The 17,469-nt window shown below is 48.8% G+C and overlaps 2 protein-coding genes across 2 annotated transcripts; one reads left to right on the top strand and one right to left on the bottom strand.

Annotated features, from left to right (window-relative positions):
* Positions 1-8,112: 8,112 nt before the first annotated feature.
* On the top strand, positions 8,113-16,479 carry LOC147528036 (olfactory receptor 6E1-like). Its single transcript, XM_086618588.1, has 2 exons — positions 8,113-8,478; positions 15,898-16,479. Exons 1-2 carry the CDS (start codon positions 8,113-8,115, stop codon positions 16,477-16,479), a joined length of 948 nt encoding a protein of 315 aa, XP_086474714.1.
* Positions 9,653-15,194, bottom strand: LOC147528037 (uncharacterized). The gene is given in 5 exon segments (XM_086618214.1): positions 9,653-9,792; positions 10,895-11,113; positions 12,425-13,192; positions 13,372-13,574; positions 13,615-15,194. Coding segments are annotated over 5 exon segments (2,910 nt in total).
* Positions 16,480-17,469: the final 990 nt, after the last annotated feature.

The following is a 17,469-nucleotide window of genomic DNA, read 5'->3' as shown; positions in this document are numbered from 1 at the left end:
GCCATAAATGAAGTTTTGCAGATGGCATATAGCACTTGCTCCATTTATTCTACTAATTTTAACTCTTTGCCATCCAGGTCATACTCCCAGCTTCTCGGCATCCTGTTGTGTTTATACTGAAATTTGTGCTCCTGTATCTGTTAGAAATTTTATCAGTTGTTGTCGAGGCCCAACTGGAATTAAAATATAGGGGCCTCTTTCATTTAGCCATTGGTAGACTTCTCGCCAGACAGCCAGACTCACCATCCAGGCATTACTCTCTTTTTGGCATCATGTTTTGCAGTCCATCCCTGATGGGGGAGGAGAAGGTTATTGCTCATCCTTAGAGCTGGCAATGGTGCCCAAGTATTTGGAGTATTCCCTCTCCTTTCACTGTCACTGTGTTTCTAGAATGCTTGAGTTAGACTCAGGATATTCTGAATCGCAGCTCTGGGAAGGCCTAGTGCCCATGCTTTTCTCCACTGTTCATTTTTCCACTCCTGGGCCTCTCCTCGTGGGTCTTTAGGTGTATTTTCCTGGTGATCTCCCATTGTTCCTGTAGGGACATTTGTTTTACTGGTCACATACAATGATGTCCTGCTCAGAGTCTTGGGTCTGATTTTTTGCCTAATGGATTGTCCCTCCACATTTCATGGGCATGGTTTATGATGTCATGCATTAATTCTGACCAGGTAGGGAGATGGTTGAGGGAATGATTATTACGTAGTCCCTCATTGTATTCTTTGACTCTTTCAATTTCATCCCATTTTGCAATTAAGTGGGGTTTAAGAACTGCCAGAGCTCCTGTGACTGGTGGTTTTAGCATTGCATAGTCAATTGTGGCAGATATTGGGACATCGCATGGTTCCCATTTATGCATGGCTTGTATGCAGGCAGCTTCTGTGATGGCTGTAGAGGGCTTGTGAAGAGATCTTATGGAGATTATGGAGAGTTCACCTCACTCCACTGAATGCGTTCGCCCAGCTCAGTAAGCTACCCTACTGGTGATAGTCAGCTGCATTTGCCGGGCCAGGTCTGAAGTTTAAGAAAACTCCCGGACCCCAAAAACCACTTGCATCATCTCCCCTCGGCATTATTCAGTTGCCATCACTTAGGCAGACTCACCACAAATACTCCAAACTTAGTCTCAGACTTGGTCAAGCGTTTACGTCTAACCAGAGACGAGGAAAGAGGGACAACCTCTGGTGGAGTCACAAGGTTCAGAGTGGATTCCCTTGCTTTCTAAACTCTTTCTCTGAGAGGAGTTTCGATGCAGCTGGATCAAGACTTAGTCCCAGACTTACTCAACGATTTATGTCTAAAGGATTATAATGCAAGGTTTCTAATGCTTTCATTAAAATTCAGCATGTAATCAAATCTACCAAGGCAAAATTAAAGTTACCATACTACAAGGTTAGGTGAGATATCAATCGCTTATGTTGAGATCTTGCTGGAAGCACCTGGAGTTGGAGGAGTTAGAAGTGTGTGCGTCCTGTTGGAGTATGATCTTATTGGCATCATGGAGACGTGGTGGGATGAATCCTATGACTGGAGTGTCAGAATGGAAGGATACAGGCTCTTTAGGAAGGACAGGCAGGGGAGAAGAGGAGGAGGGGTTGCCCTCTGTGTCAAAGACCAGCTGGAGCGCATGGAGCTGCACCTGGGGACAGATGAGGAGACAACTGAGAGCTTATGGGTCAGGATTAAAGGGAGAGCAGGGACAAGGGACATATTAGTAGGGGTCTGCTACAGATCACCTGACCAGGAGGACTGGGTGGATGAGGCCCTCTACAGACAGATAGGAGCAGCCTCATGTTCACGAGCCCTGGTCCTCAAGGGGGACTTCAACCACTCCAATATCTGTTGGGGACAATACAGCAGGGCATAGGCAATCCAGGAGGTTCCTGGAATGCATGGATGATAACTTCCTTCTCCAAGTGGTAGAGGAACCAATGAGGAGAGGTGCTTTGCTGGACCTTGTTCTCACCAACAAAGAAGGGCTGTTGGGCAACGTGACGCTAAAGTGGCTGCAGTGATCATGAAATGGTGGAGTTCAAGATTCTTAGGGAAGCAAGGAGGGTGCACAGCAAACTCACTACCTTGGATTTCAGGAGAGCAGACTTTGGCCTCTTCAGGGATCTCCTCGGTAGAGGGTTGAAGCCCTGAAGGAAAGAGGGGCCCAAGAAAGCTGGTTAATATTTAAGGATCACCTCCTGCAAGCTCAGGAGCGGTGCATCCCAACAAAGAGAAAGTCAGGCAGGACCACCAGGAGGCCTGCACGGACCAAGGAGCTCCTGGACCAACTCAGGCACAAAAAGAAGGCCTACAGAGGGTGGAAGCAAGGACAGGTAGCTTGGGAGGAAAACAGAGAAATTGTTCGAGCAACCAGAGATCAGGTTAGGAAAGCTAAAGCCCTGATAGAGTTAAATCTGGCCAGGGACATCAACGGCAACAAGAAAAGCTTCTATAGATATGGCAGTGATAAAAAGAGTTCTAGGGAAAAGGTAGGCACTCTCCAGAAGGAAATGGGAAACCTGGCTACCCGGGATATGAAGAAGGCTGAGGTTCTCAATGACTTCTTTGCCTCAGTCTTCACTGGCAAGAGCTCCAGCGGCACAGCCCAAGTCACAGAAGGCAAAGGCAGGGACTGGGAGAATGAAGAACCGCCCACTGTAGGAGAAGATCAGGTTCGAGACCATCTAAAGAACCTGAAGGTGGACAAGTCCATGGGACCTGATGAGATACATCCGTGGGTCCTGAGAGAACTGGCAGATGAAGTTGCTAAGCCACCATCCATCATATTTCAGAAGTCGCAGCAGTCTGGAGAAGTTCCCACTGCCTGAAAAAGGGGAAACACAGCCCCCATCTTTAAAAAGGGGAAAGAAGAAGACCCAGGGAACTACAGGCCAGTCAGTCTCACCTCTGTGCTGGGCAAGATCATGGAGCAGATTCTCCTAGCAACTATGCTATGGCACAAGGAAAATAAGGAGGTGATTGGTGACAGCCAACATGGCTTCACTAGGGGCAAATCCTGCCTGACTAACTTGATGATCTTCTACGATGAGGTTACATCGTTGATGGATAAGGGAAGAGCAACTGACATTGTCTACCTGGACTTATCCAAAGCATTTGATACTGTCCCACCTGACATCCTTGTCTCTAAACTGGAGAGATATGAATTTGATGAATGGACCACTTGGTGGATAAGGAATTGGCTGGATGTTTGTACTCAAACAGTTGTGGTCAACGGTTCAATGTCCACGTGGAGGCCAGTGACGAGTGGTGTTCCTCAGGGGTCAGTACTGGGGCCAGTGCTATTTAACATCCTTGTTGGTGACATGGACAGTGGGATTGAGTGCACCCTCAGCAAGTTTGCAGATGACACCAAGTTCTGTGGTGTGTTGGGCACGCTGGAGGGAAGGGATGCCATCCAGAGGGACCTGGACAGGCTGGAGAGATGGGCCTGTGAGAACCTCATGAAGTTCAACAAGGCCAAGTGCAAGGTCCTGCACGTGGGTCGTGGCAATCCCAAGCACAAGTACAGGCTGGGTGGAGAATGGATTGAGAGCAGCATGGAGGAAAAGGACTTGGGAGTGCTGGTGGATGAGAAGCTCACCATGAGCCAGCAATGTGCGCTGGCAGCCCAGAGAGCCAACCGTGTCCTGGGCTGCATCCAAAGCAGCGTGGGCAGCAGGTCGAGGGAAGTGATTCTGCCCCTCTGCTCTGCTCTCGTGAGACCCCACCTGGAATACTGCGTTCAGCTCTGGAGTCCCCAACACAAGAAGGACATGGAGCTGCTGGAGCGGGTCCAGAGGAGGCCATGAAGATGATCCAAGGGCTGGAGCACCTCTGCTATGGAGACAGGCTGAGAGAGTTGGGGCTGTTCAGCCTGGAGAAGAGAAGGCTCCAGGGTGATCTTATTGCAGCCTTCCAGTACCTAAAGGGGGCCTACAGGAAAGCTGGAGAGAGGCTTTTTACAAGGGTGTGTAGTGATAGGACAAGGGGCAATGGATTTAAACTGAAAGAGGGCAGATTTTGATTAGATCTAAGGAAGAAATTCTTCCCTCTGAGGGTGCTGAGGCACTGGCACAGGTTGCCCAGAGAAGCTGTGGCTGCCCCATCCCTGGAAGTGTTGAAGGCCAGGTTGGATGAGGCTTTGGGCAACCTGGTGTAGTGGAGGGTGTCCCTGCCCATGGCAGGGGGGTTGGAACTAGATGATCTTTGAGGTCCCTTCCAACCCTAGCCATTCTATTATTCTGTGATCTGTCATTGGTAGAAGGTCTCTCTGCCTCAAGGAGCAACCTTGAGAGATTTCCCAGCTCAAGGGGAGATGACCACCATGCAGCCACGCTGTCCAGCAGGGAGAGCTCAAAGAAAGATCACTTGAGCTGTCTTATGCATGGGATAAAGTAGTTGGCTCACAGTCATGTCACACGTGATGGAAAGGTGTGGATGAAACTTCTTGTACCCGCAACTTCCTTTGTTCCTTGATAAATGAGTCGTGAAAAGCCACTCACTATTCATGCGTTAATTGCATGATTGGTGTTCCAAGCCTACATGCATTGATGCTTACTGTGTCATTCGGCTCCTTCGTGGGTTTTCAGAGAATAGAATGAAACTAGAAGAGTTTTTGTCCTGGCTACAGGTCAGGCCTTTATCTCCTTTGGAGCCATCCACCAAATTATTACCAGTTTCATTAAGGGGTCAAGTACATCTGTCATAGGTGCACTCTCTATTCTTAGTGGGCTTGTGTGAATGGCTGTGAACTTCAAGCTGGTATCTCTGGTGAGGAGGTTACCAGGTGTGTGTTCCAGCAACTGGAGCAGGACTGCAAACATCCTGGACACCAATGCTTGACTGCATGCAATGGGGAGGCCATGAGGATGTGGGCCGATGTGCTGGACAGAATGAGTGCCTAAGGCAGACCTGGGTCTTCTCCTGAGGGACTGGACAAGCTTGACTGGTTTCCTCCTTCCCAATGGCAGCACAAGACTCACAGGGTCCTGCTGACCATAAGCCTCAGTGCTGCAAGAGCTGAGGAACTCCTGGAGTCACATGGTGCAACTTGGCAAAGTGGGCTCTAAGTCCTTGCTGGACCTGGCTCTCCAGACAGCACCTGTAGAGGTTGATCAGGTTACATTTCCTCAGCTGCCACTGACATTGGATGAGAATCAGTGAGGACTCTTAGGTCCTTTCAGATAGGGGAACAGTCTCTGGAAGCAAGCCATGTTTTGAGGAGAACCGTGTTCAAGGTGTCTGGGAGTCACTATCAGAACCCCAGTGTGAAAGCAAAAATGCTCTTGTTTTTGACAGGCAGAAAAGTTCATCTGCAGTCAAAGTGCGGGTCAGATCTTAACCACAGCCAAGAGTGAGTGTGAATATCAACCAGGTTAGAACATTCCTTTAGGTGCACTGGCTCCAACCAGATCACTCACAGAATCACACCAGGAGGGTTTGTGAGAGGTCTCTGGAGATTGTTTCTCATCCCACCCAGCTGCTAAACACAACTCCAGCTGATGCGCCTGAAGGTGTTGGGATCTGCTGAATGATGGCTGCTCATGGGCCCCTCATCCCTCCAGTCTGACTGTACGCAGAAGGGGAGCCACCCACATCTGGAGCAGGGCTCCAGGTGTGATCAGAGATGACTCACAGAGACCCCCACCAGGAACAGCTGCAACCTCACAGTTCTAGAAGGACTGTGCTTGTGAATGAACCATCACCCTCAGTGACATATATGGTTTCACTCTTTGATGCAGGTGGATGTACGTCATATGGGAAATTACTCACATCACACTCTCTGCATTCTTCACTTCCCCCTAATGTGAAACCTTGGCCAGCAAAGTGCTGTGGTCAAAGAGGCTCTCGGGATGTGAGGAGACTGGCTAACTGTCTCTGCATGCCAGCTCACCACAAAGTGATACATTGGCTGGAAGTGCAGTCCTCTTCCATGTCATCAAGGAGGAGATTCCCAATGCCTTGAAGGATGAGGTTCCTCTCTCTTAGCTTTAGAGGAACAATTCCATTATCAACACAGAGGTACCTTGTCCTATTGTAGACACACTAAGATGGTCAGAGTGGCCTTCACAATGTCAACAGTTTTAACACTGAACCCTCAGGACATCTGCTTCCTTGTGGAGTTGAAAGAGTCAGTAAGGTGGCCCTTAGACACCAATGCCTAACCTCTGCAGATATCCCAGAGGGCTGCAATGAAGAGGCTACACATCACTTTGTCACTCAGGTCTCCCTTTGCAAGTGCAGAAGAGGAGGAATCAACTCCTCTCATCTACCTTTAGAAATTCATTTCTGCAATGAGTTGTGTCCTAAGCTCCATTGACAACCCCAAGGAAAACCAGGAGATTACTCTGACATTGTAAACACCTCTCCTTTAGGTGTCCAGCATTACAAAGACAAGGCAGAGAGCGTGGAAGTAACTTCACAGAAGCTGCTTTCACAGTTGACATCTCTTGACGCCATCTTTTAAGATTCTGTGCTTCTCCCTCACAGAAAGCTTCACAGAATGTATCGAGACATCCATAGGGATTAGACCTCCTAGCTACCAGCTATCATTTTAATTAATCTCTCATCACCCTCTCAGACCTGCTCTGCTGAGGAACCTCTTCGCCCACAGGGCCATGATTCCTCAGGGAACGTACCAAAGGGCTTAGAATGCTTTTACATGAAAGGGGAAGGAAAATCAGAGGTGACTTCAGCCTGGAGAGAGTTCCCCAGAACAAAGGGCATTACCAGCTGACTCCAAAAGGCTTTACAACAGCCGTGAAAGGAGACATGAGAGACTGGTTTAGGGGTAGTGGGAGGAGAGGGAAGGAGATGATGCTTCACACAAAGTCTACTGGGCTTCCATTTCCCTCCCATAACGCTCCCAGCACATCGTAGATTAATGTAAGTGCTTTGTCACGTTTCACCTCTGTTTTCCTTGCTGTCTGCCTGCCTTCTTACTTGCTATCCTGTCTTTGATATTCCTCCTTATCCTGTGATATTCCCAGGACACGAGACTTGTGCCAGGGTCTCTACCCCTTCCTTTGATTTTGTCTTGTTGGCTTCTCTCAGCTCAGCTGCACAGAGCGGGATGGTTCCGAGGGTTTTAGGTTTGTGCAAGTTTTGTGAGCAAAACGAGCCGGGCAGAAAGGAGGTGGCTGCATAGGGGAAGGCTGTCTGGAAAGAAGCACTGCTCCAAGAATTCAAACTTTTCAAAACCTCAGGTAATAAATTCAGGACCAACTCCTTACCAAACTAAGCTTCATTTGTACAGCGTTCACAGGAAAGGAAAGAAAAAACCCCAAACACAAACATCAAATGAGAGCAAAGGCTTAACTCTCTATTCATTATAGTTTCTTTATTTATTTGCTTTAAAAGGTAATTTTTTTCCCCCAACTGAATGAATTTCCCTTCTCCCCCAAAGTACTTGTACAAAGTACAACAAGAAAGTTGTCAGTGACTGAGGAGGAATCTGCTCATAAAGCTTTCTGTTCTACCTGCTCAAATTCTGTTCACGTGTGGATGGAAAGACACTCCTGAAAACAGAAGAGTTTTCAGCACAGCAGGTTTGTCTTTTCCCTGTTTGGCTCTGGTTTTCCTTGAAAACGAAACTATTTCAGAGAATAAAAGGTCCCTCTGCTCTAACTGTCCTGCTTCCGTTTACTTCCCACACGTCTCCTCGTTTGTCACCATCTTCATGCCGCCTTCTCTCTGTTTCTCTCCTAACCAAAAGATTAAAGCCGTTTTGCTGAGGTGTTTTATCTTTCAGTAGAACACATTGTAGTTCATCCTAAAAGAAATGTTTCAATGGACTAGAGTAAGACATTCTGAGAAATGACCATTTTTTCTCTGTTGACCATGAAGGGACTCTGGGGTAAAGAGCTCAAATACAATAACTTACGTGTTGTTTATAGCGGATTCCTACTCTAACCCCCACACTAAGTTTGCTCCTTGTGCATAAAATGGTGTCTTCTTGCTCTAGGTTGATTCTCCTCTCCTCTGTTTGGTTTTCCTTCCAGACTTTGTGTGTCTTCTCCTTCTGTATTCTTTTGCTCTGTCTCATCATCTTTTAACCTCGTGAAGCGTTGTTTCCTCCACTGACCCTCTGCCCTTACTCACTGCAGCTCAGATGCAGAAATGTTGAACCACACGACGGTCACAGAGTTCCTTCTCTTGGGCTTCTCCTCCCTCCGCCATCAGAAGCACCTCATGGCAATCGCTCTCCTCATTTTGTACCTGGTGATCTTAGGGGGAAACCTGCTGGTCATTTCCCTCATTCTTGCTGAAAGAGACCTCTACAGGCCCATGTACTTTTTCCTCTGTAACCTCTCCTGTTTGGAGATCTTCGTCACGACATCCATCATACCCAAAGCTATAGGAAACTTGCTGATGGGCAGCAAAGCCATTTCCTACCCAGGCTGCTTAACTCAGTGCTACTTCTACTCCCTTCTGGGCTACATTGAGTTTGTCCTTTTTGCTGTCATGTCCTATGACCGTTATGTGGCCAGTCGTGGTTTAGCTCAGCCGGCAGCTGAGCTACCACGCTGCCGCTCGCTCAACTCCTCCCTCCGGCAGGATGGGAGGAGAAAAAAAAAATCAGAACGAGAGGGGCGAGACCAGTAGGTTGGGATAAGGATGATTTAATAGAACAGTATCAGGAAAAGGGAAAAGAAAAACAGGGTAAACAACTCTGAACGTATAAACGCGAAAACAATACGAACCGACCGCACGCGAAACGCGACGCACCGCCCGCTCCCGATCACCGAAGCGAACCCCTCCCCCGGCTGCTCCCCCAATATATACCCTGAGCATGAGCCACATGGTATAGAATAGCCATTGGCCAGGCTGGGTCAGCTGCCTGAACCGTGTCCCTTTCAGCCTCCCGCGAAAAAGAAAAAAAAAAAGGAAGGAAAAAAAAAAAAAAAAAAAAAAAAAAAAAATTAACCCTTTCCCGGCCCAACCCAGAACATTATCCACCCCTTATTCTATACCATCTGCATCATGCTCAGAACATACATCTTCCAATTAATTCCCTTAATTTATGGACCATCCCTCTAACATGTCCGTTGAGTTCATTTAGTCCGCGATTTCGGGGCCCCGTTATCCAAACAGTCCCTCAGGTCAGGCGAGGTGGTGTGCAGTGTCAGGCTGTTGTACGCTGCATCTGGAGCTCGTGGCTGGTGTGTCCGGCACGATCCTTGACTGTGGGTCGGAGATGTCAGTCTCAGGAAAAGTTGCTGGACGTGGATTGCCGAAAACTCGTTCTAATTCCGAACCACTCATGCGCTCTGGACAGGGGGCGTGGAAAAGAATTTTCTGCTGCGCACACTATCCCAGAATCCAACAGTCCAGGGCAGCAGGCTGCGTGGATCGCGAGGGCAGAGTTGTGTCGCTTTATATCTTCAAAAAAAACGTGAGAAAAATGATGAAATTTATGCCAATATTCTTTCCAATTTATTGCCTGACTTTACTTCTAATTGTTGTGTTTGTGATTATGTGGGTGTTTCCCCGGGAACGTTTTTGTTGTTGTCGCTGTCCATGTAGGCCATCCCCGCAGCCTGCTCCCGAGGCGTCAGAGCCACCAAATGTTGTAACTAGTCAATGTTAATTAGATGTTAAAGAAAAAAAAAAAATAAAAATGTTAAGTCTCTGTTCTAACGTTGAAAACTGTTGTTAGCTATCGTTGTTCATCAATGTTAATCAGGTTTAAAATTGTTAAGTCTCTATTTCCATATTGAAAATTGTTGTTGCGCGCCATCTCTTTTCTTCTTTCTTTCTCTATCTCTATCACTTGTGCCACCATGGAGAACCATTTTTCTTGAAGAAACACCAGTCGCGGATGTCCGTCCGAAGATTGTCGGGAAGGAAGACCACTGGCTGTGTCCGAGATCTCCTGCCCTCCCACGGACCTCAGAGTGGAATCCAGGAAAACCAGCGTGCACCCAGACCCTGGGGTCCAAAAGCAGAGGGGACTGGAGACCATCGAAGACCCCTGGTGGCGTCTCGAGTGACAGCACCGGGCATGCGCACCACCGCCAGGTAGTGGGTGGAGCCAAGCGGGACTGGGGACTTCGCATCCACCTGCTCGAGGAGTCGGACTGTTGGGACACTGCAATTCCATGGTGGCAGCTCTCCTCTAACTCTTCCCTTCCCTGCATCTTTCTTTTCTTTCTTTTCAATAAAGTTGTTTTGGCGCTTGACTCCGAGTCTTAATTCTGTTCCTGGGAACATGAACAAAAAAAAAAAGAAAACCACGCTCTGGTCTGTGACCAGTGTGTGGCCTTAACGTAATACAATTTAATTCATGGGCTATTTTCTCCCAGAATCAAATCCCCCTGGGGTACACATCGGACTTCCCCATCCTTTTGCATCACCCACCAAGTGCACCCAGGTCCTTGGGCAAAAGCAATCCCACGAATGGATTTGCCTTTGCCCGAGGTGGGACTAACCCAGACTGCCTTCCCCAACATATTCTTTACATGCACTACAGGGACCTTGTCCCCATCTACAACACATGGGAGTTTTGATTGGGCAGGACCGGGTCGACTGGCAGAACCTCTAGTGTTAACCAGCCAAGTGGCCTTTGCTAAATGGGTATCCCAGTGTTTGAAAGTTCCACCACCCATTGCTTTTAGTGTTGTTTTTAGCAGCCCATTGTATCGCTCAATTTTCCCCGAGGCTGGCGCGTGATAAGGGATGTGGTATACCCACTCGATGCCATGTTCCTTGGCCCAAGTGTCTATGAGATTATTACGGAAGTGAGTCCCATTGTCCGACTCGATTCTTTCTGGGGTGCCATGTCGCCACAGGACTTGTTTCTCGAGGCCCAGAATAGTGCTTCGGGCAGTGGCATGGGGCACAGCGTAGGTCTCCAGCCATCCAGTTGTTGCTTCCACCATTGTGAGTACATGGCGCTTACCTTGGCGAGTTTGTGGGAGTGTGATGTAATCAATCTGCCAGGCCTCCCCATACTTATACTTTGACCATCGGCCTCCGTACCAAAAAGGCTTTAACCGCTTGGCCTGCTTGATCGCAACACATGTCTCACACTCGTGGATAAACTGCGCAATAGTGTCCATGGTTAAATCCACCCCTCGGTCGCGAGCCCATTTGTATGTGGCATCCCTTCCTTGATGGCCTGACGTATCATGGGCCCACCGAGCTAAAAATTTTTCGCCTTTATGCTGCCAGTCCAGATCCACCTGAGCAATTTTAATCCTAGCAGCCTGATCCACTTGTTGGTTGTTTTGGTGTTCTTCAGTTGCTCGACTCTTGGATACGTGAGCATCCACATGCCGTACCTTCACAACTAGCTTTTCAATTCGTGCAGCAATGTCTTGCCACAATGGGGCAGCCCAGATGGGTTTGCCTCTGCGTTGCCAGTTGTTCTGCTTCCACTGCTGAATCCACCCCCACAAAGCATTTGCCACCATCCACGAGTCAGTATAGAGGTACAGTATTGGCCACTTTTCTCGCTCAGCAATATCTAAGGCCAGCTGGATGGCTTTTACCTCTGCAAACTGACTCGATTCACCTTCTCCTTCAGCAGCTTCTGCAACTCGTCGCATAGGGCTCCACACAGCTGCTTTCCACTTCCGATGTTTCCCTACAATGCGGCAGGACCCATCCGTGAACAGAGCACACCGTTTTTCACTCTCTGAGAGTTTATTATATGGTGGGGCCTCCTCAGCACGTGATACTTTCTCCCCTGGTAACATTTCAAAATCTTTACCTTCTGGCCAGTTTGTGATGACTTCCAAGATTCCTGGGCGACTGGGGTTTCCTATTCGGGCCCTTTGTGTGATGAGTGCAACCCACTTACTCCACGTAGCATCAGTTGCATGATGCGTGGAGGGGATCCTTCCTTTGAACATCCAACCCAGCACTGGCAGTCGGGGTGCCAGGAGGAGCTGCGTTTCAGTACCAACCACTTCTGAAGCAGCTCGGACTCCTTCATATGCTGCCAGTATCTCTTTTTCAGTTGGAGTGTAGCGGGCTTCAGATCCTCTGTATCCTCGACTCCAAAACCCAAGTGGTCGACCTCGAGTCTCCCCTGGTGCTTTCTGCCAAAGGCTCCAAGCAGGGCCATTCTCCCCGGCTGCAGTGTAGAGAACGTTTTTTACATCTTGTCCTTCCCGGACTGGCCCAAGGGCTACCGCATGGACAATCTCCTGTTTAATTTGTTCAAAGGCTTGTTGTTGCTCAGGTCCCCATTTAAAATCGTTCTTCTTCCGAGTCACCTGGTAAAGAGGGCTCACAATTAGGCTGTAACTTGGAATGTGCATTCTCCAAAACCCCACAACACCTAGGAAGGCTTGCGTTTCTTTCTTAGTAGTTGGTGGAGACATAGCTGCTATTTTGTTGATCACTTCCACCGGAATGTGGCGACGCCCATCCTGCCATTTTATTCCTAAGAACTGGATCTCCTGTGCAGGTCCCTTGACTTTACTTCGTTTTATGGCAAAACCAGCCTTCAGAAGGATCCGAACTATTTTCTTCCCTTTCTCCAAAACTTCTTCGGCTGTGTTACCCCATATGATAATGTCATCGATGTACTGCAGGTGTTCCGGAGCCTCACCCTGTTCCAGTGCATTTTGAATCAGCCCATGGCAAATGGTGGGGCTGTGTTTCCACCCCTGGGGCAGTCGATTCCAGGTGTACTGAACACCCCTCCAGGTAAAAGCGAACTGTGGCCTGCACTCTGGTGCCAAAGGGATTGAGAAAAATGCATTAGCGATGTCAACTGTGGCGTACCACTTGGCTGCCTTTGACTCCAGTTCGTATTGGAGTTCTAGCATATCTGGCACAGCGGCACTCAGCGGTGGTGTAACTTCATTCAGGCCACGATAGTCTATTGTTAATCTCCACTCCCCGTTGGGCTTCCGCACTGGCCATATGGGACTGTTGAAGGGGCAATGAGTTTTACTGATCACCCCTTGACTCTCCAGTTGGTGGATCAACTGATGGATGGGAACCAGAGAGTCTCGGTTGGTGCGGTATTGCCGCCGGTGCACTGTCGTGGTAGCAATTGGAACCTGTTGTTCTTTAACTCTCAGCAATCCCACAACAGAAGGGTCCTCCGAGAGACCGGGCAAGGCAGACAACTGTTCAATTTCCTCCGTCTCCACAGCAGCTACACCAAAAGCCCACCGATACCCTTTTGGGTCCCTGAAGTACCCCCTCCTGAGGTAGTCTATGCCCAGGATGCACGGGGCCTCTGGACCAGTAACAACACGGTGTGTTTGCCAGTCATTCCCAGTTAGGCTCATTTCAGCTTCCACCACAGTCAGCTGTTGGGATCCCCCTGTAACTCCCGAAATACAAATGGGTTCTGCCCCTTTATGGTGTGAAGGCATTAGGGTGCATTGTGCACCGGTGTCCACTAAAGCCTTATACTGCTGTGGGTCTGATGTGCCAGGCCATCGAATCCATACTGTCCAATAAATCCTGTTATCCCTCTCCTCCCCCTGGCTGGAGGCAGGGCCCCTCTAGTCCTGGTCACTATATTCATCACGGTCCTTCTGTACGAACAAATTAGAGGTGCCTTCAAGAGGATCAGAGATGGAGTCAGCCCTTCTATACTGTCTGGGGCGCTGCCCACTGGAGACCGAAGCAACACTTTTCCTGGAAGAATCCCCTTTTATGACTGTTTTCCCTTTCAGTTCCTGTACCCGTGCCCTTAGGGTCGAGGTAGGCTTTCCATCCCACTTCCTCATGTCCTCTCCATGGTCACGCAAGAAAAACCAGAGGCTGCCTCGAGGTGTGTACACTCTGTATTCTCTCTCTTGATTAGGGGAACGCTTGCTTCTAATAGCTGAGACACAGGTCCGTGCAGGTGGACAGTCAGACATACCATCTTTGAATTGGTGGAACTCCTGTGACAGTTTCTCCAAACCCGCAACGCAGGCCTGTACGGAGGAAGAAACACTTCCTTCGTATTGCCGGAGTAGAGCAGCCACATCCTGCACCGTTTGTTCTTCACCTTCTTTCCAAGCTAATATTGCCAACGAGTTGGCATATGATGGTGGTGCACTTCGTAAGAATTTTCGCCACATGAACTGACTGCATGGGATTTCATCTGGATCTAGGGGTGACTGCTCATTATTCAGGTCACCATAAATTACCTCCACCACAGCTAACTCCCTCAGGTACTGGATGCCACTTTCCATGGCAATCCACTTGCCTGGGCGACATGTAATATCGTCTTTGAAGGGGTACCTTTCTTTCACACTTGACAAAAGCCGCCTCCAGAGGCTGAGGGTTTGTGTTTTCCTTCCAATTGCTTTGTCAATGCCCCCTTCCCTAGACAGGGATCCCAGCTGCCTAGCTTCCCTACTATCTAGTTCCAGGCCATTGGCCCCGTTATCCCAGCACCGGAGCAGCCAGGTAACAATGTTCTCGTTTGGAAGGCGGCTAAAATCCTTTCGCATATCTCGCAGCTCGCCTTGCGACAGTGATCGGATGATCACCGTCTCATATGTGGGTTCTACCTCTTCCTCCTGTTTTTGTGATGGTCCTGGTTCATTTTCATCCCTTACTAAGCGAGCTGTTTTCTTTAGGCACTTTCTTTTCTGTACAGGGGCCACTGACAGGGGAACAGGTGGGTTCTCCAGCTCAGCTGCAGCATCTGTCATGCTCTTACCAGATTCAGGGACCTCCTCCCTACTTTGAGGGTGCTGAACAGTATTAGACACGGCCACTCGGTAGGCATGGGCCAGGCCCCAGCACACTGCAGCGAGCTGTGTGTCCCTGGAATTGCCAGGGCGACAGCACACTTTTCCCAATTGCTCTATCAGTTTGTCAGGGCTCTGTACTTGTTCGGGGGTGAATTCCCAAAACACTTGAGGTGCCCACTGTTCTAGGAATTTCCCCATGTCTTCCCACACACCGTGTCACTTGTAACTGTCCTGCCTTGGGGCACATCTCTTGAGTAATTCTTTAACCCCAGACAGGACCTGAAAACCGTTCCAGACAAGCAGCAGTAGGACCATGATGGCCAGCACACCCCCGGGACATTCAAAATCCTCAAAGGCTGTTGTACCCGGCCCGAACGAGAAGGGCGGGCTGAAGGGCCGGTGGACGGGATCGTCCCCCGACTCCCCCGCCTCCCCCGCCGGTTGGGCGCGATTACCAAAAAATTCCGGGAAGTGGCGCCCGAGATACGGGCACGATGCCAATGCCGCGTACACGGAGCAGCCCAGCCGCGTGGCCAGCGCCATGACCGGACCATAAGCCCTCGTTATCCCGTACAGCGCCAGGAGGGTCCTGAGCCATCTCCCAACCGTCATAAACATCATCACAAACAGTACATAGGGCATGTAGGGAATTGCGGAAAACCACCACGAAAGCAACCAGAACAACATTATGATCAATCACTATTAACACAATAAACAGGTATAACAAATTTGGCTCTGTCGTTATCCCAACCCTTTGTGCCCCACGTTGGGCGCCAAAAAGGACTGTCGTGGTTTAGCTCAGCCGGCAGCTGAGCTACCACGCTGCCGCTCGCTCAACTCCTCCCTCCGGCAGGATGGGAGGAGAAAAAAAAAATCAGAACGAGAGGGGCGAGACCAGTAGGTTGGGATAAGGATGATTTAATAGAACAGTATCAGGAAAAGGGAAAAGAAAAACAGGGTAAACAACTCTGAACGTATAAACGCGAAAACAATACGAACCGACCGCACGCGAAACGCGACGCACCGCCCGCTCCCGATCACCGAAGCGAACCTCTCCCCCGGCTGCTCCCCCAATATATACCCTGAGCATGAGCCACATGGTATAGAATAGCCATTGGCCAGGCTGGGTCAGCTGCCTGAACCGTGTCCCTTTCAGCCTCCCGCGAAAAAGAAAAAAAAAAAGGAAGGAAAAAAAAAAAAAAAAAAAAAAAAAAAATTAACCCTTTCCCGGCCCAACCCAGAACAGGCCATATGCCACCCTCTTCAGTACCCCATGCTCATGAGCAGTCGACTTTGCCTTCAGCTACTGTTGGGCTCGTGGGCTGCAGGCTTCCTGGCCACTGTTGTCCCCACTGTCCTGGTTGTCAGGATGCCCTTCTGTAGCGCCAATCGCATTGACCACTTCTTCTGTGACAGCGTGCTTTTGACCAAGTTGTCCTGTGCAGAAACACAGACTGTTGAGCTGATCAGCTTTGTGGTCTCGTCCATCATCCTCCTGGGTTCACTAAGCATGACAGCAGTGTCCTACCTTTACATCATTAACACCATATTGAGGTTGCCCTCAGCTTCCTCACAACACAAGACATTCTCTACCTGCTCCTCTCACTTCACCATTGTCATCTTGGGCTACGGTAGCTGCATTTTCATCTATGTCCAGCCTTCAAGTCACCACATTTCCTATTACAAGGCTGTGGCCCTTCTAAACACAGTGGTCACTCCTTTGATGAATCCCTTTATTTTCAGCCTGAGGAACCAGCTGATGAAAGATGCTCTCAAGGCACGTTTGAAGAGGAGTGTGATAGTCTTCAGGAAACATTTTTCCACCTAAGAAGAGATTTTGAAAGTGAATTTTGAAAGAGGAGAGGGCTGGGGAGGGCAAACACATCATTCTGATGCATTTCTGGAAATGAGGCCTTTCTTTCTTAACAATGTAAAGTTTCCTGAAATGAATATCGCATCGGGTTCTTTCCTGCAACAGACCACCATATGAAGACCTTACCAAGGAATGCCCTTCCAACGGTCTAAAAACACTTTACAAACCCTGGTGAATACCACAATGGCATTTTCTAAGTGTGGAAACAGAGACAGAAAGCGAAAAGCAGAGGACTTCATCCATCCATGACACATCCAATTCTCAACAAACTTCACCCTCCTCCAGTTCTGATGAAATCTCTCCTTGCTCCTAAATCTGGTTTCCTGATTATTTGGGTGGCAGATCTTTGTTGAACCTCTTAGTCTTCAGAAAATGTCAGAAAATAGGTAGAACATGATAAAGAGAACAATAATGGCTTTATTTCTCTACCAAGCAGCACTTACCGCTCCACATTAACCTCATGGTTAGAAAAAAAACATGCCTGAAATTAAGTCTGGTTTAACTGTCTAAAATTAGCATTCTTCTAATTTGGTACAAATCTACAATATTGATCAGAAATTTGAGTACCAATGCACCTGTCTTCTGATCACGTTTGGTGGAACAAATGTCCAGTCCTTCAAAGTGCCCTCAGACCCAATGCTTCAGCTACTGTGACAAATTCAGTGGAATTAGCTTGTTCAAACAGAGTTTTATCATGTTGCTGTCTAAAAAGATGAGTTCATTGCCTGGCCTCCTTTGGTAGTGGGGAGCAACCAGCACTCCAGAGGGTGATATCTCCTCCTCCCATAGTGGTCTTCAGGAGAATTGTACTCAGCACAGACTTGGCAGCTTGTCGTGGTTTAGGCAACTCCGGCAACTGAACTCCACACAGCTGCTCGCTCACCCTCCCCCACCCCCCGGCCATGAGGAAGGGAATTAAAGGAGAAAAAGGAAAAGAGACCCGTG

This window comes from Tauraco erythrolophus, chromosome 11, assembly GCF_009769465.1.
Source record: "Tauraco erythrolophus isolate bTauEry1 chromosome 11, bTauEry1.pri, whole genome shotgun sequence".
NCBI lineage: Eukaryota > Metazoa > Chordata > Aves > Musophagiformes > Musophagidae > Tauraco > Tauraco erythrolophus.
This window is presented reverse-complemented; position numbering and strand designations above follow the sequence as displayed.